The following is a 24,001-nucleotide window of genomic DNA, read 5'->3' as shown; positions in this document are numbered from 1 at the left end:
GTGCCTTCCCCAGTGATTTCTATTAGTGCTGTGTCCTGGGTCCCAGGTGAGAGGGAAGGAAGTCCCCAGTAAGGGACAGGTACGAGGTCTGAGCCGAACGCAGTGGGTGGGGAGCCACGAGCTATACGTATTTCACAGAATCACAGAATTTCTGGGTTGGAAGAGACCTCAAGATCATCGAGTCCAACCTCTGACCTAACACTAACAGTCCCCACTAAACCATATCCCTAAGCTCTACATCTAAACGTCTTTTAAAGCCCTCCAGGGATGGTGACTCCACCACTTCCCTGGGCAGCCCGTTCCAGTGCCTCACAACCCTTTCAGTAAAGAAGCTCTTCCTAACATCTAACCTAAAACTCCCCTGGCGCAACTTTAGCCCATTCCCCCTCGTCCTGTCACCAGGCACGTGGGAGAACAGGCCAACCCCCACCTCGCTACAGCCTCCTTTGAGGTACCTGTAGAGAGCAATAAGGTCGCCCCTGAGCCTCCTCTTCTCCAGGCTGAACAAGCCCAGCTCCCTCAGCCGCTCCTCATAGGACTTGCTCTCCAGGCCCCTCACCAGCTTCGTCGCCCTTCTTTGGACCCGCTCAAGCACCTCGATGTCCTTCTTGTAGCGAGGGGCCCAAAACTGAACACAGTACTCGAGGTGCGGCCTCACCAGAGCCGAGTACAGGGGGACGATCACCTCCCTAGCCCTGCTGGTCACACTGTTTCTGATACAAGCCAGGATGCCGTTGGCCTTCTTGGCCACCTGAGCACACTGCTGGCTCATATTCAGCCGACTGTCCACCATCACTCCCAGGTCCTTCTCTGCCTGGCAGCTCTCCAACCACTCCTCTCCCATACTTCACGAAGCATTCAGAAACACTGGACAGTTCAATTAGCCTACTACCTGATCCTTCTCAGTAACAGCAGGCGCTTCCAAAAGACTGCAGGCTGCCAGCTGTTTGTGGCGGGGACAAGTGATAGTTCAGAAGATGGGGCACCTAATTACACTGCAGAATAAAGAAATGCAGCTGCCTCGCCAGAACGGTCATACAAGGATCTCCCTCCTCGCTGCACCCCGGTGTGATGGTAAGAATCTGCTCCGGCTTCTTCTGTTAGAGAAGTCGGTCACTACCTTTTTTGCCATCCCCTGTCCTCCCAACATAAATGGCTTTGAATCTGGTCTCGAGGTTCACACATTGAATATAACCTTGCTCTCCCTTCACTAGGATGGGTGAAGCGCCTTTGAGGGAGGTTTGTTTCCAGACATCTAGCAAAAGTGTTAACAGATGCTTTGGGAAATAAAGCGCTGGGAAGATGCAATGACCTCAACTGACCTCACAAACTATCCTGCTTCTGGCCCTAACGTGTTTGCTCAGTAGCCTGTCAGCTTCACGGAGGAAACGTAACCATGCTGTTGCAAGGCTGTGTTAACACGGTGGCTTTCACTCTGGTTCTGCTCACCGACGAGTCTCCAAGGCCTCTGAGATGTAATTACGGCCTTCAGGCTCAGCTAACACAGCGCGATGCTAAGAGACAACTGATAAGAAACGCTCAGGACAGAGATTTATACAGAATTAAGGCAGAATGGCTGTGGCCAGAAGTACACACGCAGTTATTTACCGCAGCTCAATGCGTGGTCACCCAGCCCTGCTGTTTGCTTTCCATCTCACGTTGTAGTGCTTATACCGAAGGCACAAGGGAAGTTTCAAAGCTCTGCCAAAGTGAAGGGCGTGAGTCTTGGAGCAATATCGTGTTTGCCAGCTCCTCCCATTCGAAGCTTTGCCTCCATTTACTGTGCCCCACGGGCTAATGCTCTTGCAGAGCTCTGGAGAAATTACATATCCCAGAAACCGATGCCCACTTCGATCCTTTTGTAAAATGAGTTTCTGCATCTGTGCTATGAGTCAGCAAGCGTATCTGAGTAAAAGACCACTGTAAGTGCGTGGCTTTCCACTGGCCACTCAGAAACTTTTGAGATCTTTTGAAAGAGCCTGGCTTCACCGAATAATCTTTCTCTGGAAAATTAATGGAAGTGTGCTTGATTTACCAACTTGCTTAGTTTTATGAGAATGAACAGAGGCATGTTTAAAGCAGATAAAATCCAATTATTTTGCGTTCGCAGTTCACTCACAAGACCTGAGATCCTTTTCTGCCATTATTGGTCTGTATTTTCATTTTCATTGTTTACATGGTGGTTTTAATGCTTGTTTCCAACCCTACACCGTGGATGCTAAGGTTTGTGATGCTTTTATACTAATAACGGAGATATGGAAGCAAATCACTGTTTGCAGTGAGGCAGACATCTGCAGTCACTCTGCAGGCCAGATTTTGAGAATTTAGGGTCTTTTTTTCCTCCTTTTTCTTTTTTTTTTTTTTTTTTTTTTTTCCCCAGTGCCTGGGGCTTGACATGCATATCTCCAGATTTTAAGTGTGCCCCTCTCCTTACCCCAGTATGTCTGCGGCTGTAGGGTCAAATCTGCCCACAAGAACTCTGTGCAGGCCTGGCTGAGACATTCAAAAAGATGGATCTGGTGCCAAAAGTGTTGTCTCTGTCTTTTTTTTTTTTTTTTTTTTTTTTCCACTTAGCCCACTTCACACATATCTATGCAGAATGGTTTGGTTGAATCATATGAAGATCAAATTTAATGAGCAGAAAATTATTTTAAAAGAGAGTCTGAACAGCTATCTTTACACCTCTGATAATCTTTATACCTGTAAGTACACTTTTTTTGTATGTGAAGGTGACCAGCAGCTGCTTTAGTGGCTATGAGGAGGTGGGTCTCCCCTGGAAGGGAGGCATCTGTTGTTTGAGGGGTGGGGGGAAGCAGGACTCGCTCTTGTTTCCACTTCCAGCTCTCTGTTGGCCATGGTTCTTCCCTGGGGACAACGTGTCTGCGCGTGCTGGACATTTGTTTCTCAGCCTTGAGAATAAAATACGTTCTGCATCCTTGTCTGGAAAAAATTGTGAGAAAGCAAGCTGTGAATTCCCAGAAAAGGGTTTTGGTGTACTGATTTGGTTTTATGTACACAGCTAAGAGTGTAGAAGCCCATTCACTCGTGAGCAAGGAAGCCGCCCCGACTCAGACACCGTTTTGAAAAGAAGAAATCATTGCTTTGGGGATTTTTCCTTTGTCATTCTTGTACTTACATAAGGCCACACTCCTTCAGTAGGGTTACAAACAGCAATAAATGCTGGTAGCATTAGAGCTGCCCTGAGTGGCTTTGGTAAAACAATAACATACTCCTTGGCTGACTTTTGCTGTTTCTTTGTGTTTCGGAGGGGACACAAAGAGGTTATGGTAGTCTCTGTTTGGAGTGCCAATACTGTTTGTTTGCCCTGGCTGGCTCGAGGATGCAGAAGTGGGCTCTAAGATTTACGTGAACGTTGTGTCAAGAGAAACCAATTGAGTGGCTGCAGGAATAGAGGGTCTTTGAATATCTAGCGCTTAGAGAACTTGAATTCAGATTTTAAATTTAATTTCTCATATTGTCACTGAAGTTTGGTCTCACTGCAAAGACAAAAGTCAGAGCTGCTGAGCATTCACAGTCCCCATGCTGCTCAGTAGCGTCCTAGACACGCGGTGTCTTAACATTTACAATTCCATTACTTACCAATCTTCATGTTTTGACTTGCTTCTGATTCTTTAGTTGAAGGCCTGAATGAAAGAGGAAGAAAGTCACACTTCATGAATAGCATAAACTGAGAACTGCAATATACAGGAGGCTTTTTTTAAAAGGGGTTTCAGGTGCTCCTAAAGCTTTGTTCTGCTCCTGTAGTAACTAAATCTGTATCAAGGTGCATGGGGTTGATTGTAATTAGGAATGTCTTTGATTCAAGTTCTGCCTGATAAAACTTCAATCACGAAGTAGCTTTCTTTACAAGATGCACAGGTGAAGAAACCAAAACTTGCTGGTTATGAGGCTTAGCCCGTCTCTAATCCTGGCAGCATCACTGCAGATTTTACCTGTTATTCATTTCCCTTTCTGGACCTTTCTGAGGAGTCGGGGGAGGCTTCAGCAGATAGGGGATATTCGTGTTCTCTGCTGTGCCTTCCTTCATGGCGTGGGGGTGATTATTCAGCACGTCTTTGTCAGCCAGTTCCGAGTAAATCAGGTTGGACATTAAGTCTTTCTCTGAAATTTGAAGGTAGCAGAAATTTAATTTATGTTTCCACCTGCCGGTCTGGATATTTAAAGATGATGTTTTGTTTGCTTTCTGCCTTCCCCCAGCCCACAGCAGCCACTGGGAGAACATTTTCCCACCCTGCACTAAATCTGAGCGTGCTGAGGTCTCACTGACTGATTTCTGTTCAGAACAGCCCCACCTGGGCTGAGCACACCTCACTGGGACCTAGTCCCTCCAGCTCAGCAGTAACACTCAGTTCAGCTCTGAGGATGCCAGGGGTTTACACAAATATACAGGAGAACTTTCCTTGCAAACACAGATGCAGGTGCATAAGTTTGTTACCTTTCAGGCTTGCCTTCAAGAGCCATTTCTGGATCTCCGTGAGTGAATCTGTCTGTAAAACTTTGCCCAGTCTGTCCAGCACCTGGAAGATGTGTGGGATAGCTACCATAAGAGAGAAGAAGCTGAATGACAACATAGTTTTTATGTATTTTAGTTTATCTCTATCTGTGTGAGTTTTGCAGCTGCCTAGCAGAGTAATTGCTAAAGACAAAATTAAGCGAACAGAATCCACACTTTGAGAAAATAAGTTCATCGAATAACATTTCAACCCGTCCTCAAGAGAAATAAAAATGTACAACATCACAGGGGGCCACGTACTGCAGCTCTCATGTCTTACCTTTATTTCCCAATCCAGGTAGCTTGGGATGAAATTCATGTTCTCCTGAACGTAAGGGCTGTGAGTCAAGTTGGCAAACAGAGAGGAAGGCTGGGTGGGAGGCTTGTGGGCTCCCTGCTCAGCTGCAGGTTGTGCAGAGGTTTGGGATCGCTTTTTCAAAAGCTTTTCCAAAATAGAAAACAACACGTAAAGACATGGCTTGACTCCATTTAAGCAGGAATTAAAGGCAATCTGAAATATGTCTAACACTGGTCCCCAGCAAGGGCATACATTAAACACATGTAAAGCTGTTATTTGACTGAATATGGCCAGAAATAGGAAATGCATGGGTTGATGGTTACAGCTTCTAACACAATCACCAGGAATAATAACATTATAATATGCAACATCGGATTTTTCCCTTTATTGCTGAAGAAAATGTGTAGAACTATACATCATGCTTTGCTTTGAAACGTCTTCTGGAATTGCTATTTTTTGTTTGTTTTGTTTTGTTTTGGAAAGATCTGGATTTTGGTATAAGAATGAAAGTGATGCTGGTTAAGAGTTAATGGAAATTAGATTGGTAAGGAATTAAATCCAGACTTCTGTGTTCTGTTTGCTTTTCCATCATGAATTTGTAGTGTGCTCCTGAGCAACTCTTCATTTCTATGTGTGCAAGCTTAAGCAGCCTATTAAAGGCCTGGGGATCAATATGTTTGACAGAAGGTTTTGTTTGTAAGCTCAGAGGGGAAATGCAGAGACAAAGCAAAATGCACCCAGCAGTGTTTTTAACAACAGTTGTTTACTGTGTGGTGCTGTATGGCAGTATCTGGCCATCATATAGTTATTTTGCAGCCAAAACATGGTAAATAGTTTGAAGAACTGTGAGCTAAATGTATAGGTGAACAGTAAAAGGAATACACATTTTTACTATCTTCAGACTGGGGACAAAAGAGCAATATTAAGACAAAAAAATATATATATAAAAAAAATAAAATTTAAAAGAGGAAGAAAAATTATTCCTTGTTTTTAGCATCTTTACTGCAAAACATCTCCGTAGTGCCCTCTCGTGTTCGGTACCAATACAGCACCATTTGCATTTCATTTTTAAGCAATCCTCCTAGCGAAATCCTTTGTGTAGAGAGGGCAGGCTTTTTCCTGTACTTGCTTGTTGTATAGCATGACCATTTTTTCCCCAGCAGTCTGAGACAAAGTGAGTTTTATTGCTGTCTTCATTGCATTTGACCGCTTTTCTTAGTTGCAAGGTACAGTTACAGGGCAGAAAGTGACGAAGGTATAGTGTAGTCATCACCCTACTTAATACCAGATCAATACCATGTCCCTTCCAAGCTCTCCTTGTATCCCTTTTCTGGATCTGTGTTGTCTTCCTTAGTGCTCTGAGACAGTCTGTTTGGGTTACAGTGGTCAGAAGTGAGGAGAGCGCTTAAATGACAAACTAGGGTGTTTTTTCCCTTACCTTTTCAGGTGAAGTAGGGTTGCTTTGAGTCGTTTTAGGAAAATCTGCAAGTCCTTCTCTGTTTTCTGGAAACCAACAGGCAGAGTGTTTTACCAAGTTGAAAAATAGCAGGCATAAGGTACACCTTATGTTGTATCCGGGGAGGGGCATTTTTAATTACAAAAATGTGCTAGCCATATTTTAGAAGCCTGTATTTGTTTTTGTTTTTGTTTGTTTGTTTGTTTGCTTTTACTATCCCACACAGTATATTAATGCAATTATTAGCCTAACAAAGCTGAAGAAAATCCTGGAAACTGTATGTCGCAGGTGCATGCTTATGGTGCTGTGTTACCAACCTCTGCAGCATGTTGCTCACAGATGTAATTAATAATTGCTGATAGTTGTGAAATTGTTAGATGCCTCATGAGCATGGGATCTTTAAAACTTATAAAGAGACAAGTGGAGTCAGCAAGGAGAAATGTTTTAAGATGTGGTGGTTAACAGAGAGAAGGGAAGAAATACTTGCCTTTTTAATTGACATTTTTTAGACTACTGGACTAATTGCCCTATGTTCCCTTCACCTGGACCCGAGCTGTTATGACACAGTGCCCTGGCTGAGACCTGGTTCCACCTTCAGCAGCTCAGGTTCCCCTTCTGCTGCCGTGTAATGTAGCAGCGTGGTGCCCCTACTCACGTGCCATGAACGGCAAAAAGCCTGGCGCCCTTTGCATGAGAGCCTCGAGCCTTGGCAAGTAGCTGCAGGGAAGCGAGCTCCCCGCGGCGTTCCCACTTCGCATGTGCTCTTGGCTGGCTTCTTGCTCGGGGATGGCTGTTCCTTCAGCACGTGCTTGTTCTTGTAAAAAGCTGTTTCTTACAATACAGACTGGAGTGTTATTTAAGCCTGTCCAAAAAATAACAATGATAAAAATAAATAGATTAGAATAATATAGGGCTTGTGGAATGGGTCAAAGGGAGGTTCAGAATTCTGGAAAGCCTGGCAGGAAAAATTGCTACTCAGCTGCAAGAAAATTTGCAAATACAACATGACTTTGTTACTGCGTTAGGTCCGTGATTGACCCCTCACAACCTGCTGCTAGACCAGAGGCATGATAGGAACAGGATGGGATAAAAAATTCTGCCATCTGAGAATGAGCCTGTAGCCAGCATTACAGAGACAGACACAGCCGGGTTTGCTGTGTACTGTTTCACATGTCAAGTGAGATTGCCTTGCATTTTTCCCATTTAAAACAAATTTTAAAAATGACCATTAGTTTTATCATTGGTCCAACTGAATTTCACATGGAGAAAAAGCAGTTCTATGAAGTAGCTGATAAGGATTTTCAGAACCTCAGTTCTACTCAGTATTTGACATAAGACTAAGCTGAAGCAGAAAATAATTACAGCTAAACATTACTCTGCTGAGACTACAAAGTTATTCACCAAATTAAAGTTCATTTGGCTAAGCAGTATAAGACTTTGGTCTCTGCTGACTGTTGTCAGCTTGTCTTTTTTTGCCAGGTTCTAGGAAGAGAGAGAGAAATACATTCTATATTTCTGTATATTTTACATTCTTATTTATCTAGATTTCAATATATACGTGTACAGAGAGAGACAAAATTTTAGACATAAGCTGAGTGGTCAATGTGAAAGAAGTCTTGTTTTGTTCCTTCAAAGGTATCCATTCTGAATTGAAGGCTGAAAGTAATTCAGCCTTTTCGGAGCTGGTTTGGTTTACATCACCCTTAATACCTTATTACAAAAGTTATATCACAGACTCATCGACTAGCAATGCAAATCCTGTAGTAATATCTGCTCATCCTAGTAGTTCTCGAGGAACTCCGTAGAGATTGTTTCCCCATCATGAGCTTTATTTACCTTCTGCAGTGTAAACCTGGCCATGCAACAACAATTTTATTTCAGCCACTGACAGAAAGATGCCTTTGTACAAACTTATGGGTGCAGCTTTAGAAACAGAAGCTCATCTCTAGAAGTGTTATTTCTTCTGCTGATGCAAACGGCGCACTGATTTTGACTGTATTCCCTTCAGGTGTAGGAATAGTAATCATTGTTAGCGTGCAATAGAGCAGCACGCGGTTTTTAGAGCACCAGGTTAGTATGAAATGCTACATTGCATAATATGTTGCCCCTGGAAAGGTATCACAATGATTTAGGTGAGAGTGAAATAGATTTAAAAAAAAAAAAAAAAAGTGAAAATGTCTCTGTAAGCAGAGTCTCTGGCACTTGGCATGCGCTTATATACAGAAGGAAAATGAAATAAATTATTTTAGCTGAAGTGAAATCTCAGACAGTTGTCTTAGAGAAATAGTTCCTGGTACATTGTAAAGATTTTAGCATTGCTAACCTTCACATTGTCAGCCTGAGATTGTTCGCTGCTGAGAAATGGGTAAAGATGCTTGGTGGAATGAAATGAAGGTAACGACTTTGTGTGTGCATAGTGGAGAGTGTTGAGGGTAGGCTGTCAGCAACAAATTTATACCGAAAAGGGCTTTAAGAGACTTTTTCAGTGTTTACTTCTGAGTAAGCTTCACTCAGTGCGAAGCTTAGTGCTTCACGCTCTGCAATGCTATCATGCAGGGACACTGCATGTCCATATTGCCTCCTTGAGGTCTCAGTATTTTGGCCATGACTGATCACGGTTCTGAAAGTAGGATCTCTTACGGAGTTGTGCACGCTGGTGAAATGCTTCCCTTAGATACAAGAAGCGGGAGCACAGGGTGTTTTTTGAATAAACCTGCATTACACCAGCATTTCCCTATGTGCTTGCCAGGGCAGGCGTGCGGACTATCCCCGTGGTCCCGAACAGCTCTCACCGGGGATGTGGCAGACCATCCGAGGGTGGGGGATGTTCCTGGAGAAGTAATACTTCCCCGCCGCGCAGCTGGAGTGCGAGTAACGGCGCTGGTTCCGTGGCACATCGTGGCTGGCCTCGGCTTCACACCCCGGCCTGGGGCTGGTGTTCATCGTGTGACCGTCCCTGTTCTCTTGCAGGGTGTCTTCCTGCAGGGCAGGCTGGCTCTTCTGCTCTCCAGCCGAGGCCAAATGCTGGAGGTGAAGAACAGGAATTGACATTGACTTTTCTGCTATTTTCTGCCTATTTCTATTTTTTGTAAAGCACTTTATCTCTTATTTTTACCTCTTCCATAAGCATTTTGGAGAAGCTGTAAGCACAGGGCGGTGAAAGCAGGCTGCCCACTGCTCCATACCTAGGTAGTTACCTCAGTCAACTAAGTTACATCAGCTCAACCACTGCTTGTGGTCCCTTTGGAGCTGCCTTCATTTCCTTGCTGTCTCTGCTCACATCTCAGAATACACGTGGCATTGGGCAGCTGAGATCCTCTTTTTTTGCAGAAACAGATATATGGGAGTGGAGGGAGAAGATTGCTTTCTGATTGTGGAGAGAAATCACAGATGTTCACACTGTTCTTTACCTCTGACACCTTTGTCAGGGTACTCAGTACCATAACCATGAAGACGGGGGACATTCCAAGAATCATGTTTTATTTAAGGCAAATTAGTTGATCTTGCAAATCTCACACAGCGGGTTTGTCTAATCTGTTTTGTGATGGTCTGGAATCAAGTTAACCAAGAAATTAACCTGTGGGTCTCCTGGCAGGAAGAGTCTGCACAGGCTGAGAATGGAGTAAGTGTTCGTCAGCTACCTGTTAGGGTCAGGAAGCAGTGCGTGGTTGCTGTTAGTGTTTTAAGGAATATGTGGAGAAAAGAGGTTTGGAAAAGGAAAGCAACTCGTAACATTTTGCAAGGTTATTTTTATTGCATGGCTGTGTATGACTCAGGAAAAAACTCCAGTGAACTGACAGATTTTGCAACATGTGCAGAAGATCACTGGATGTGATGGGTGCCCATCTGAAAACAAAAAGTGCAAATTCTAGAGTTGAACGTCCTGCATTAAGGTCATTGTATGCCCTGACAAACCAAAAAGGTCAGTGTTTGCCCTCTGTTATCATACCATTTCAGTGCAGCTCTGCTAGGATGGAAGCAACTGTACATATAAATGTTTTGTAGCTAATGGCAAGCTCATTTTATTTTATTTTATTTTATTTTATTTTATTTTATTTTATTTTATTTTATTTTATTTTATTTTATTTTATTTTATTTTATTTTATTTTATTTTATTTTATTTTATTTTATTTTATTTTATTATTTTATTTATTATTTATTTTTAAATTTGGGAATGCCTGGAAGCATATAGAGTAACTTAGGAAATAACATGACTAATAAACAAAAGATGAAAATAACTAAACAAAATACAGGGAAGGGCAGGTGGTTAAAGCCAATACTCAATTGCATATGATTTGAACTACCAAATCATTTTAGTTGCCATTTTCATCCCATACAGCAATACTGGCACATTGCAGGTGTCCTGGTGTTATTCCTGCAGACTGCTGCTCTGCAGAAATTATTCTTGATTAAAAAGCCCGGGCAGCCTGCCAGATGCTCTGTGCTCTTCAGTACTAGTTAGAGTGCATTCAGTAATTTTCTCTGATATTTCGGACGTTTAATTTTTCATAAATTGAATGATAAAGTCAAATTTCACATCACCACCAAGTTTTGTACTAATGGAACTCTACTAGCTTGTTCCCGATTTAAATGAAATTAAATTTGAAGTCAGAGTTTTGGTTTTGGAGAAAAAAAAAATAAACCTGAATGCTAATTTTAAATAGCAGCTCTAAGGAAAGCCCTGTTTTGAACCGTGAAGCAAGGTTTGAAGCAGTTACCAATTAACGCCATCTTTGGTTGTGATGATTAAGTTGTATGATGGGTTTGTGTTATTCTCTGTTATTGTAAGCATGCTCAGAGGAAATATTTTGGTTTTAGTGGATAGAAATGGTAGGTTGCAGCAAAGCTGTGGAACGATGGATTAATCACCACGGTGAATTCAAGGTTGCAAAGAAATGTCATGATTTGTGTATTTTCAAGAAGAATTTGACTCTGAATTGTATAGCTCACTGAACTTTGTGTTGTCGTGTTGGTTTTTTTTGTTTATCTTGTTTTTAACCACATCTAGTAAGACTACATTAAATGAATTTTGATCAAAACATTTTGTTGGGATTGTTGACCACCAGACATCTGCCTATCCAACGGCTGCTTTTAAACTCTGTGCCATTAAACTCTGATGTCTATGCTATCACAGCAGTCCAGCCTAGCTGTCATCTGCTCTAAACACAATCAAATACCAAAATACCAAAAGTTGATATGAGACTTTAATAGAAAGAAGGGACGAAGGAAGGAAGGAAGGAAGGAAGGAAGGAAGGAAGGAAGGAAGGAAGGAAGGAAGGAAGGAAGGAAGGAAGGAAGGAAGGAAGGAAGGAAGGAAGGAAGGAAGGAAGGAAGGAAGGAAGGAAGGAAGGTAGGAAGGAAGGAAGGAAGGAAGAAAAGAGATAGCATAACAATATAGAAATAGATATTTTTTCTTCCAGATAAATATAAAAATAGACTTTTTAAATAGACTTTTTAAAAAGTAATTCTTTTGATTTTGATCAAATTCTTGAATTCTTTTGATTCTTCTGATTTTCTACATAATTCTACTTACACTTTTATGTTGGTTACTTATAAAGGACTGACTATGCCTAACTCAAGTTTTTTGAAATTCACGTGGGAGGGTTTTCTTCTTTACTGAATTGTTTAGTAGATTTTCTTGGGTAATCTAAACCATCTTGTGAAACATGCATATAAAATCCCACTAGTTATTTAGAAACCTCAGAGCATTACATCCCAAACTCAAAGTATTGCCTCAAAGTATGTATAAAATTATAAATTCTATAAAATTATTGTTGGCAGAGTGTGTTTGGGGGATTTTAGGCGTGTTGCTTTGTCACAACGCTGTGTTAATATTTAAATTAGTGAAATTAAATGCAGTAACTTCACGGACAGTTGGATGTTTGACAGAACTCTGCTACCAGCCAGCACGATTGTTTTCACACTGTAGATAAAATCACACCCCAAATGTTGATTATCATCGCAGCATTCAAAAATACTTCAAAGGCTTCCCATTTCCTTATGGAGGATGCATACAGTAGTTGCTTAGAGCCGTCTCTTATCTGGCTCTGATAATGTGCTCTCGAGGGACAATGTAATTTACACGGTTTATTGCTTTATTTGCGAGCTCTCAACTTTTACCTGGAAAGCGTGTCAGAAGTCCCGGTGGTATAATGGAGGGAAAGGCCGAGCTCCCTGAGAAGCAGTGCTGCAGAGGGCTTCCTTCTCAGTAGAGTGCCAGGCCGGCGTGCCTTCTTTTTTAGCTACAGCAGGTAAATGTCTCTCTGTAGCAGGCCGTCGTGTGTTCCCTTGGGCAGGGGTTTTCAGCTGAGCAAGTGGAAGCCCAGATTTGCTGTGCTGAGCAGCCTGCAGAGGGCAGGGGGCTGGGGATGGATGGATGGAGGCTCTAGAATCCCCCCGGTGCTTTGTGACACCGTGGCAGCAACGCCACCACAGCTCCTTTACCACCAGTTCACCCATCACGTTTTTATCACTCTTCCTCTTCAATGTGAGAGGAATATTAATGACCAGAAAGAACTAACCTCTGTAGAGAAGTAATGTCTGCATGTGGACGCTGAAGGAAATAGATGCACACAGGGCTGTAAAATCACCTGGCCTTGGTTTTGTGTGTTCATGAAAATTCACACTTTTGGAGATTTCAGGGATGAATTTTTCTGGAGTACAAAAGTGCAGTGTTAAATAGTGTCCCTGTTAATTTTCAGCACAGGAAATTGGAAAGGAAATCTAAGAAGGGGGTTGATGCATCATGAAGTGGCCACTGTTTTTTTCCCGAGATGTCTCTGTCAGTGTGTCTCACCTTTTAGGCTCTTATGTCACTGCTTATTCTCCAGAAGGCACAGCTATCAGAGAGGACTTTTCCCTCCCTTTGAAGGTAGACCACAATTTTGGTCCCACTGAGGCAGTTATCTATTATCCTGTGATCTCAGTTTCAGGGCATTGTACCTGCGAGTGATTTCTACTCATTTAATTTTTGGTTTTGTTGGTTTGCAAGCCATTCTGGAAACAGAGAGGAGGATAAAAGCTCTGGCTGGGAGGTCAGCAATAAATTAGGTTGTGGTTTCTTATTGTGGCTTTAAATTCTTCAGCAGAAAGAGGCGGCACACCCCCTCTCCCTTTTTGTGACTCCAGGAGTGGGAATATGTGGTATTGTGCACAATAAATGTGAGAATTATATATATATATATATATATATATATATATGTTTGCTTGGTTTTTTACATTTGGAAGGGAAAAAGGAGAGTTCCTGGTGTGACGCTCGTATTAATCACTTTGACAAATGTTTGGGTAACTTACAGGCTATCAGGCTAAGATGCAATTGAATCTCTTCAAGAAAGAAGGCGGCTGATAGCAGAAGTGATCTGAGAAAGGGTCCATGCAGCTCCCATGCAGTCTGTGGGTTGGGGGAGAGCAAAAGAGAACCGGAGTTAACAGAAGACACCAGCAACTTTGCTACACGTAACAGGCATTGTTGTAGGGAGAAATTCAAGAAATTCAAAGGATGTGGAAGGCACTGCAAAATAGGAGTATTTCATGCTGCTCTTCAGTTAATTTTCCGTCAATGTCCTATATGATAGTCAAGTAAACTGTGTCAACAGAATGACTTCCCAGGGACCATGGCTGTCTGCCTACAGAGCAGAGTTCAAGCTGCAAACCTTGTTTTTCCAGTGCACTGCAGCTTTTCACAGTTGCTTGGGGTTTACACGTAGTTGCTATAAAAGCAACTTAAGCAAATAGCCAGCTGAATTCGTTAAAAGGTATTTGCTGTTAAGATCTCAAATAGCGCAGTATTGCCTTTATCCAAACATAGCAAACAAAAGTGAGGTTCTGGAACAGCATTTTAGTGAGATGCAGTAGAAGGAGCTTAACCCTATCTGGTAAATTGATGAAAAGGATAATTTGGGAAATCTTCTTTTCTTTTTACAAAGCAAAGAGTAAATTCGTAGACTGAAATTCGGTGTAATTCTGTGAATGGGTTGCATATCAAGAGCTACTACGGCCAAATAACAATGCATAATATGTTAAATGTTAAAGAGGCAATGACATATCTAAAAGAAGAAAGAATCGGGTAAAGGCCAGTAATGTTAGTTGCCAAAGTTATATGTCTTGGGAGAGATGGATATTCTACAGTTCCTTTGTTCAGCTTAGCCTGTTGGCTACAGTGGAAAGTTAAAGGACGAGGCATTATTAAGGTATCAGAATCTGCCAATAATTCTGGCATTTTGCTTTTTCATACTTTCCTTTCCCCAGAGTTGATCTATATTTCAGCCATTACAGCGCTAGAAAAATGCTGAGATATTTTTTCATTTTTAAGGGAATAGCTCTTATGGGTCTGTATTCTGTTGTGCTATGAAAAACCCAAGTCCAATTTTCCAAATGTTAATTAATTAAGATAACTTTCTCAGTGCCAGATGTTCTTCAGGCAAAGGAAATACCATCTCTGTTTTAGGTCACATTCATGGCAGTTGCTAAAACAAGTTTACAGGCAGAACAGACTCGGTCAATAAACAGCAACTGAGAGTAAGCAATGAGAAAACCAACAGAAATGCTGGATAAAGCCAAGTGGAGAAAAGTCTGTGATCTATGTTCAAGTATCTTCAGCATGTGAGGGGAAGGGCTGCCATAAAATTTTGAGGTCTGGATCCTTTCATGAACTGCCACTTGAAGACATTGCGAGGCAGATCTTATCAGTTCTTACTATGGGCAGGGAACCTGTTCCCTTCTGGCTGAATTCCATGTTTTTATCACTCCTTCCAGGGGTGAGTTTAATGTGTTCCGTAACACCAGATATGATTACTTAACAAGGAGGAATATTTATTTAGTAATTAATTGCCTCTCTTGGTTCTAATTTCTGGCTAAAATCAGGCAGTACGTTTCTTTGGTTCTCTGAGCTTTTTCTTTCCGCATATTTATCTTACTGGTATCAGATAACAATAATTGCATTTTAAGAAAGGCAGAGATTGTATATCTCTTGTTTGAACTGGCCAGGGCTCATTGCAGCAGTTCAGGTGATGGCTTCCTCAACACCTTTCACTTGATTTCACGCTTGAAGTATGTAGCTGCTTGTTCTCAAGGAGTAGTTGGGTTTTGAAGTATATGAAGGCAACCAATTTTTTGGAGTCGTATTGACAGCGCATTCTTGACACTGGAAAGAATTTCTAAAGAAAGAGCAATTTTGCTTGGTAAGGTTCTCTCTCATTCACACTTCTTTGATTGGGTTATTCAGAGAAGCATAGTGTTATGAAATTCCCACAAATGAATTGAAAGCAGTGTTATTGGCAGCCTTTCATGTTCACGTGAGATAAATGTGGACAAGAGATTAAACAATGCCTTTATCTCTGTAATTTTGCTCCTGCATTTCTATGAGGAGGCTTTGGTAACTGAACAACGCTGATCTGAAAGTCTAGGAACTGAACATACTTATCATAAAGGAATTAACTGACAAATCATTGCTTTCTTCATCTGTGTTTTGAAGCAACAATCTTTTGGAGTTAGAAGAAGGCTTGGTCTCCAAACCAATTCACATCATTTGACTTGCTGCTAAGTCTGACTAATAACTCACGAATGCGATCGTTAGCTGTTTCGCAAGCTGTCCTAATTGTGAGGATTTTGATCAAGATAATTTAACACAGCCCACAGAACAGGGATCATTAAACATAAACGTATGGCATTTATGAACACTGTGGCAGTAACATCGTTGTATTGCAAGGTAAACTTGGAGAATTACACTAAACTCTCACTGAAAGTCCTTTTACCCATTTTGTGGAGGAAATACAGCCCCAGCCAACACACTCCATTTAGGCTCTGGATATGTAGGTGCCCAAAACCCTCTCTCTCCAGGGCAATTTGCAGTACCGCTGTAGGAAGTTACAGGTCTCAGGTGTAACTTTGCAATAAGGATTCCCATGTTCACCTGTACCTGCCTTCTGGGTTTTCTGCAGGTTTTTCTTTGCCAGCTGGTCCCAGGAGGAAGGTGGGGTCTGACAGCAGAGGTACAGCTGTAGGGGAAAAAGGCCCACAAAGGCATTTAGGAGTGCTCGTGCTGCTTGTGTGAGCAGCAAGAGGTCTGCTGTGGGGTGCATGATGCTGTAGCTGTCTGAGCAGCTACAAGGTCCTGTGCAGAGCCGGACTTCTGCAGGCACAAGTCATTTTGCTTCTTGTAACACCACCTCTTGTGTTGTGAGGATGTTTGCCCTCTGTCACTGCCACTCCTTTAATGTTTTGGTCCCTAAATATGCTGGTGGTGGACATAGAGATTCCTCCACTTCCACTTGCACAGTGCTGCACACGGAAAAGGTAAGGTGGGTTTGGAAAGGAAAGCCAAAACAGCTCTACAGGCAGCATGTACCACTGGCTTTAGAGGTTACTAAGTGTACTTCTTTAAAATTTATTTTCATTTTGGATTTATTTATTGTATGCAAGTTGTAGCACTGTTTGGCACTCTGGTGTTCTAGCTTGTAGCTTGTGTTATTTAAGAAAGCACATTTATCTTCTGTTTGTAATCTACAGACCTGGCTGTATTAAGATTTTCCTTGGACACACCTGAATATTTCAGGTGTGGAAGACTGAATCAGAGATGGAAGCAGAGATGAATTTCTGTATTTGTTTGTTTGTTTGTTTGTTTTGTAATAGGAAAGGACAAGGAACTAGTTTTAGAGGACAGAAATAAAAAGTTATACTCCTATTTACATTTACATATACACTTACATTTATACCTACTCAGAAATTTATTAAAGAAAAATCCTTCTTTGTATCCAGCTTCAGCTGTACAAAGTTAACAAAGCTGTAGAAAAATAAACTGAGAAGTTACGTGCTTCACCCTGCTTTCCCTAGGGCAGATCATCTCTGGTATGCTTGTCTAACCCTGTCTTACAGATCTCCAAGATAACAGCTCCACACCACTCACCATCTCTAATGTAATCTTTTTTCTTTTTTTTTTTTTCCCCACCCATACCAAGAAAAAAACTTTTTTTCTGAAGTGTAATTTGAATTGTCCTTGATTCAGTTTAAATCAGTTCTTCACTTGTCTGCTGTGATGATGGAGAACAGAACATTAAAGAGAAAAGCTGCACAGAAGTGCTACAAGGCTATGATCAGTGTTTCACCATTGGGCATCATCGCCCTGCTTAGGAAAGCTGTGATTTTCATAAAACCTTTTTTACAAGGTTTGTAAAATTTCAGGTGCTGCCAGAACTATTACTTAGCAACCCTAAGCAGCTGCTGAACAGCAGAAAGCATCCAGAGATATTTACACCTTTCCCTTCACTTCCCGGCAGATATACCAAATTTCTGAAGCCTGGAACCCCAGTAGTGCTCATCTGTGCTGTGGCAGTTTCCCAAACACTAGTACACGACTGCAGGTTAGTGTACTAGCCCCCTGTTTGTTCTTTTCTTGGATTCAGGTCAATTTATCTCTGATTTGGTTTCCAAATAGACTCCCGTTCCGTGTCATATAAGTTTGTTGTGACTCTCTGTTTGCTTATGGAGCAATTCTGTTCAATTCTAAACTTGACTCTGCAGGAGGACATCTGAATTATTTGCTCACAATGTAAACTGAGCAATAGGTTCAGCCTACAGGAAGGTTTTAGTTTTTAGGGAAACCAGAACCACCTAAAGTGAAGATGCTGTAGCACGTCACGTTTCAAGTACCTAGGTTCTGTGTCAGACACAGGAACTGGCATTCAGCATTTAAAACTGTTGCTGCATATCAAATACCCTCCAAAAAGAAAAAAAAGTGAGAATGTCTTGCTTTTGACTACTAAACCCAGGCCCTCTCTGCATATCCCACCTGAGGGGCTTTCAGTCAGGGTGGCCGTGGGTGGTATTTCTTGCCAGCACAGGGGTGCAGCCAACTGGGAGGGTCCATGCTGACCAGTTACTCCAAACACCTGTGTCAGTACCTTGGCTTAGGGCAGCTCGGCTGCCAGCTGCAGCCAGAAGACAGCCTGTGCCTGCCCTTTGTACCCCAGAGCCCAGGAGCCAAAATAGAAAAAATACCTGAGTGCAGTGGAGGACTGCTTGGCTTCCCTTTGAAATATGGTTACCTCTTGCCATCAGTCCCTTTGTTGAAATGACTCGATAACCCGACCTTCCTGTGTTGGAAACTTGGAGAAAGATCAGTTATCTGCTATTCAAGTGCACAGGTAGCTGGAAATCTATAGGTAGATGATGAAGTAAGCACACATTTTTTATAGGTACACCCACGTTGTTGATGCATGCTTTACAAAGATGTAGGCAGCTGTAATGGCTCATTTGGAGGTTAATCTGCTCTGATTTGGCCAGGTGGCACAAGGGCTGTCTCGGGATTTCTAAGGAGAGATTCTACAGTGTGATGGGCACATTTAGGTGGCTTGCGTGTATTAACAACGCATTTACTTACTGATATATGTGTAAAACAGACCTTGAGGATTGCATTTCTAAAATCCTCAGTGCTTGGAGATAAGGTGGGAGATGATTGAAGAGTGCCAGTGTTTCTTTGACTTAAACAGAACTTTTTATTGCTAGGGATATGTTGTAGATCCAGCATGCAACTAGTTAGCTAAGCACACTGAAGCTGATACTTTCACTGTACTGTTTACTTGTATTGGTTCATATTGCTGGAAAGTATCGCTTTACTGCACCAGATTTTAAAATAAGCTTTAGGTAAGCACACATTCTTCTTGTGATAATTTATTTGGAAAAGTAGAGGTGAACTTCAGTATGATGGCAAAATCTAAGGCTGACTAAACTTTAGATCATCTTTGAAATGTGTGGCTTAATTTCTGTCTTCCAAGAAGGTGGCTCGATCAGCTGAAACGTCAGCATCTAATGTCTTGTGAGCACTCCTAAGGGCAGTAGTTAATAAAACTGTTGATTCATACTCATTTCATTTTGCTCCATTTTTACTTTTAACATAGTACCATATATCCTTTATTCTTCTCATCTATTTTGTAACTAGGCTGCATTTTTTTTTTTTTTTGAGATCTGAAGGGAAGATAGAAGATATTAAAAAAACAAAAACACACACACAAAAAAAAAAAAAAAAAACCACAAAAAACCACAAGCATTTGTATTTGAATAAGGACTTTCCTTAGATATTATTTTTTGTCTTCAAATTACTTGAATACTTGCTCTAAACCCACAAACTTTCATAACTGTTGCTTAGCTAATTTGCAGCTTCCACCTTTGGCTTTAGTTCTTCGTTTTACTAAAAGGAGTAAGGCATTGTCCCACGAACAATTCCCAGTTGACTTATTACATACTATCTCTGTGTTCTTGAAAGGTGCTGCTGTTTATTTCCAGAAGTCTTTGGTTATGTTTCTCACAAAACCAGGTGTTGTAATTCTGTGCTTGCTTAATCCAGCTCCATTGCCTTGTAATCTTCAGATATTCACTCCAAGCTGATTTGGCCTGACCTGCGTGCTATCTGAATCTTACCTGCTGCTCAATTTTAACTCTATTTTAATATTATACTAGTGATCACCTGCAGTGTTTCACGTACCTAATCCTTTGGACACCCTGAGGCATGTAGGTGGAAGAAATACAAAGGAGATGAGCATTCATGGTTTCCATGCTATGCAGGATGGGGCTTTGGCAACGTTGCATTGTTTTTCTATTTACTATTAACCTATAGAGTCTAGAGCTGAATCTTTTGTGTTTATCATTTTCTGAAGAGTAAGAAGTGACTTGTAAAAAATTAACTTGGAAATTGCTGTCAGGGAGAAGAAATACTGAAGTTTCAACTTGAAGAACCGCAGTGAGAGCAAAACTATTTACTTACTTAGTTTTGGGCAGTTAAACCATGGTTTGAAAAGAAATATAAATGTACCTTAGTAAGCTTAGAAATAATATCAACAGTAGAGATGTGGGAAAAAGGAACCTATGTAAAAAATGCTTAAGTATTGGCTAAGGTTAATAATGCTGCTATTTGTATGACAACGTTTAGTTTCCAATAAAAACTGTAAAGCATAATTTGCCTTAAAAGCATTTTCTATGAAGAGTTAAATTACTTTATCTGTGATTATAATTTCATCCTGTTAAACTAGGTCAGGTTCAGTGCAAGACAAAAATTAATCTTGTTTATGTTAAATGATGGTGGTTGCAGAAATTACTAGCGCTTTTTACCTGGAGTCAACTTCATGCACCAGTTCAGGAAAGTAGCTGATGCAAGGCTGTCCAGCCCTGAGGGAAATGAGGAGTGAAAAGCAGGCTGTAATGCCTAAGAAGTGGGAGTAAAAAAGGATCATCCCCCATTACATGCTCCTATAGTTAGAAACTGCAGATATGGATACCACCTGCTGAGCACGTTCGGAGTTGTGTCCTTTGCACAAGTAATAGTCCCAAAGTGAAGATGTCCTGGAGCCACAGAACCACAAAATGTTTTGGGTTGGAAGGGACCTTAAAGACCATCCAGTTCCAGCCCCCTGTCATGGGCAGGGACACCTTGCACCAGACCAGGTTGCCCAAAGCCCCATCCAGCCTGGCCTTGGACACCTCCAGGGTTGGGGCAGACACAGCTTCTCTGGGCAACCTGTGCCAGTGCTTCACCACCCTCAGAGTAAATAATTTTTTCCTAATACCTAATCTCAATCTACCTTCTTTTAGTATAAAACCATTCCCCCCACTGCCTGACAAAGAGTCCCTCCCCAGCTTTTCTGAAGGCCCCCTTTAGGTACTGGAAGGCCATTAGGAGATGTCCCTGGAGCCTTCTCTTCTCCAGTTGAACAACCCCAATTCCCTCAGCCTGCTTTCACAGGAGAGGTGTTCCAGCCCTTGCTCTGTTTCATGGCCTTCCTCTGCACTCTAATACATCCATGTCCTTCTTGTGCTGGGGCCTCCAGAGCTGAATGCAGCCCTCCAGGAGGCCCTGAGTAGAGGAGAATCACCTCCTTCGCCCTGCTGGCCACGCTTCTTTGGATACAGCCCAGGATATTTGGCTTTCTGGGCTAAAAGTGCACATTGCCAGCTCATGTTGAGCTTCTCATCAATTTACACCACCAGGTCCTTCTCCTCAGGGTTGCTCTCAAACAATTGTCTGCACAGCCTGTGTTTGTGTTTGGGATTGCCTCAGCCCAGATGCAGGACCTTGCGCTTGAAGGGCATTGTTGAACTTCATGAGGTTCTCACAGGCCCACCTCTCAGGCCTGTCCAGGTCCTTCTGGATGTCATCCCTTCCCTCCAGTGTGTTGACTGCACCACTCGGTGTGGTGTCATCAGCAAACTTGCTGAGGGTGCACTCGATCCCACTGTCCATGTCACCAAGAAGGACATTAAACAGCGCTGGTCCCAATACCAACCCCCCAGGAACACCACTCATCACTGGCCTCCACCTGGGCATCAAGCTGTTGTCACAATTTAGGGAATATTAGTGCCATGTATTGAGATGGACAACTTAGACAAAAAGGCTGGTAGTGATTACTTATGTTCTAATTGCATAAAGAGGAATAGATTAAGTAGATAAGCTTAAAGAAAACATACTTCATAGAATCACACAGAATCACAGAATTTCTAGGTTGGAAGAGACCTCAAGATCATCGAGTCCAACCTCTAACCTAACACAAACAGTCTGGTGTGGGATCTGTGTAGTTAACTGCCCTAGAGGGGAACAGGATGGGGTCTTGGGAGCAGTTATGTATTTTGTGGCAGTACCAAATCAAAACATTGAGCAAGAGCAAACCGAAAAGGGGCAGCACTGCAGCTTCCCTGCATTCTGGGGCTGCTGCATGCCTTGTCCCCAAGCCCCACTCCCAGCATCTTGAGCAATCTGGCAGAGCAATGCAGATAAAGCACTTTCTGCAACACAGTTATGCAAGTCAGCTTGTGTTTCACTGGCTCCATGTGCAGTCCTTTATCTTGACAGTTTTTCCCTAAAGACTGTGCCACCTACACCTGGACGGGATCTACTGCCCAGTGCTCCCAGAAGGAGGCCAACCAGTCTGGCAAAAGGAAATGGCTTCCAGGTGGCTTCCACTCCAATCCCTGGAAAAATATTTCAGGGAAACGGCATGCAAAAAGGTGAGGACATGAGGGGAGCTTTGAGGGGAAAGGAAGCATAAAGGGAAGAAAGAAGAAACTGATAATGAAAAATAGCTGGGAACTTTGGAAAAAAGGAAAAGGACAGCTGTTGAGGAATAGACTGGATTAGAAATTCTTCATTCTGTTGTTTTTGGTTTTTTTTTTTTTTTTGTAAAGTAAAGTCGCTAGGTCCTGCCTCCCGAGGCTTTGTGAAAGAAGTACAGCACAGTACAGGAAGGTGAGCCATGTTGTTTTGGGTTAATTTCTATGCAGAGTACACAGAATGTATCTTCTACCTTGAAGGTCTCAGTGGGAGAACTCGGAGGCTTTTCCAACACGTTGTATTTGTGCTGACATTTTGTGTTACAATACCAATTCTCTAATAGCACACCTCAGAAAGAAGCATCCACTGAGATGAATTATGACCACTGCTGTATAAAGCAGAAGTGTTACACTGTAAAAGCACTGGAGAGTGGGGAGACTGCAACAGCAGAGCTGCCCCTGTGGGTGAGTACCCCGAGGTCTATCATTCCCTGGAGGTAAGCCAGGTCACCACCTATGGGCTCTGTGAGCCTTTTTACAGAGGAAGCCTCAGGTCACACCCTCCTCTTTTTTTTTTTTTTTTCCTCCAAGGGTCTTGGAAACATTTTAGCAGGGGCTCTTGGTCTCTGCTTTTCTAGCCTGGGCCAAACGTGGTTTGCATCCCTGGCTGGCTGGACCTCTTCAGCCTCTTGCACTCTGTTGTCATCCCCAAAGCATTCACCTGACATTACATGTATCTGCCACATTTCTCCCCAGCTCCTCTTTCTCTACACCTTCTTCAAATAATTAATCATAGAGGTAATTCTGAGACACCACTGTACTTAGTGCTTATTACTTAGGCTATATGTGGGATTTTATTTCTTTTTTTTTGCTTGTTTCTGAAGGCAAAATCTTGATTTCAAAGTGTTGGAAATAATTTGAAAATAGGCGAAGCTTGAGATCTACAGCAAAGGCATGTGGTGCTGATCACCACCCAGCCTTTCATTGCGTTGTAAAGGTAGAAATCTTAAAATAAATAAATAATTAAATTAATTAAAATAAATAAATTAAAAAAATAGCATTTGGAATATATTTATATATATTAAAATAGAAACAAGCCTCGAGGAGCTCCCCAGCCTGCCCGTGGTGAACCCTGCTTTCAAGAGATGTCCTGCCCTTGTTGGTGCCTGTTGGTATGGGAGCCTTTAACCTGATACAAAGGAACACAGAGCCTTTAAATGCACCTGCATCTCCGACTTCCACTCGTGATGCGTGGGCAGCACAACCCCTCGATGTTGTGTCAGGAGAGGATAAGTGCGTTGGTGCCCGCTGGTGCTGGTGGATCCAACAGTTCAGGCAGTCTGTTGTGAAATTAGCTGTGTTGCCCATCATAAGAAACGTGCATCCTCTCAGCTCCTGGCCAGATGACTTTTGTTTTCCCATCAGCATGATCAGCTCTTTGGCCTTGGTCAGTGATCACTGAAAGCAAGTCCAACAGATTAATGAGTAGCCAGGCTGCAAAACTAAGGAATCGGAGGAGCAATTAGGGCTGCAGATTGACAGTGCGTATTTCTTAAGCATCTTGCACAACAGCATGTTCTAAGTCATCAGCTGAGCTCTTAAGAGTGTCAACAAAATAATTCAACAAAGCCCTCGTGTTCCCATGACCCTGCCCCTGTGAGATCAAGAGCACCTCTCCCCCTTTCTCCTTGCTCCCACAGCT

General features: G+C 42.2%; 1 protein-coding gene across 1 annotated transcript; it reads right to left on the bottom strand.

The window, feature by feature from the left end:
- Window positions 1-1,551: 1,551 nt before the first annotated feature.
- Window positions 1,552-6,530, bottom strand: C4H4orf17 (chromosome 4 C4orf17 homolog). The gene is made up of 6 exons (XM_068679328.1): window positions 6,250-6,530; window positions 4,794-4,955; window positions 4,457-4,538; window positions 3,954-4,122; window positions 3,601-3,644; window positions 1,552-2,940 (listed from the first exon to the last, which is right to left on the bottom strand). The coding sequence occupies exons 1-6, from the start codon at window positions 6,397-6,399 to the stop codon at window positions 2,753-2,755; spliced, it is 795 nt and encodes a 264-aa protein (XP_068535429.1). The 5' UTR covers window positions 6,400-6,530; the 3' UTR covers window positions 1,552-2,752.
- Window positions 6,531-24,001: the final 17,471 nt, after the last annotated feature.

Source organism: Anas acuta, chromosome 4 (genome assembly GCF_963932015.1).
Source record: "Anas acuta chromosome 4, bAnaAcu1.1, whole genome shotgun sequence".
In the NCBI taxonomy this organism is placed as follows: Eukaryota; Metazoa; Chordata; class Aves; order Anseriformes; family Anatidae; genus Anas; species Anas acuta.
This window is presented reverse-complemented; position numbering and strand designations above follow the sequence as displayed.

What these genes read in the sequence shown, in the direction of transcription:
- C4H4orf17 (XM_068679328.1), bottom strand. Translation starts at nt 6,399, where the DNA reads ATGCCCCTCCCCGGATACAACATAAGGTGTACCTTATGCCTGCTATTT. An exon ending in CTTGAAGGCAAGCCTGAAAG is followed by an intron (nt 4,123 to 4,456) that starts GTAACAAACTTA and finishes TTCAAATTTCAG; the next exon opens with AGAAAGACTTAATGTCCAAC. An exon ending in AAGTCAAAACATGAAGATTG is followed by an intron (nt 2,941 to 3,600) that starts GTAAGTAATGGA and finishes AATTTTTTCCAG; the next exon opens with ACAAGGATGCAGAACGTATT.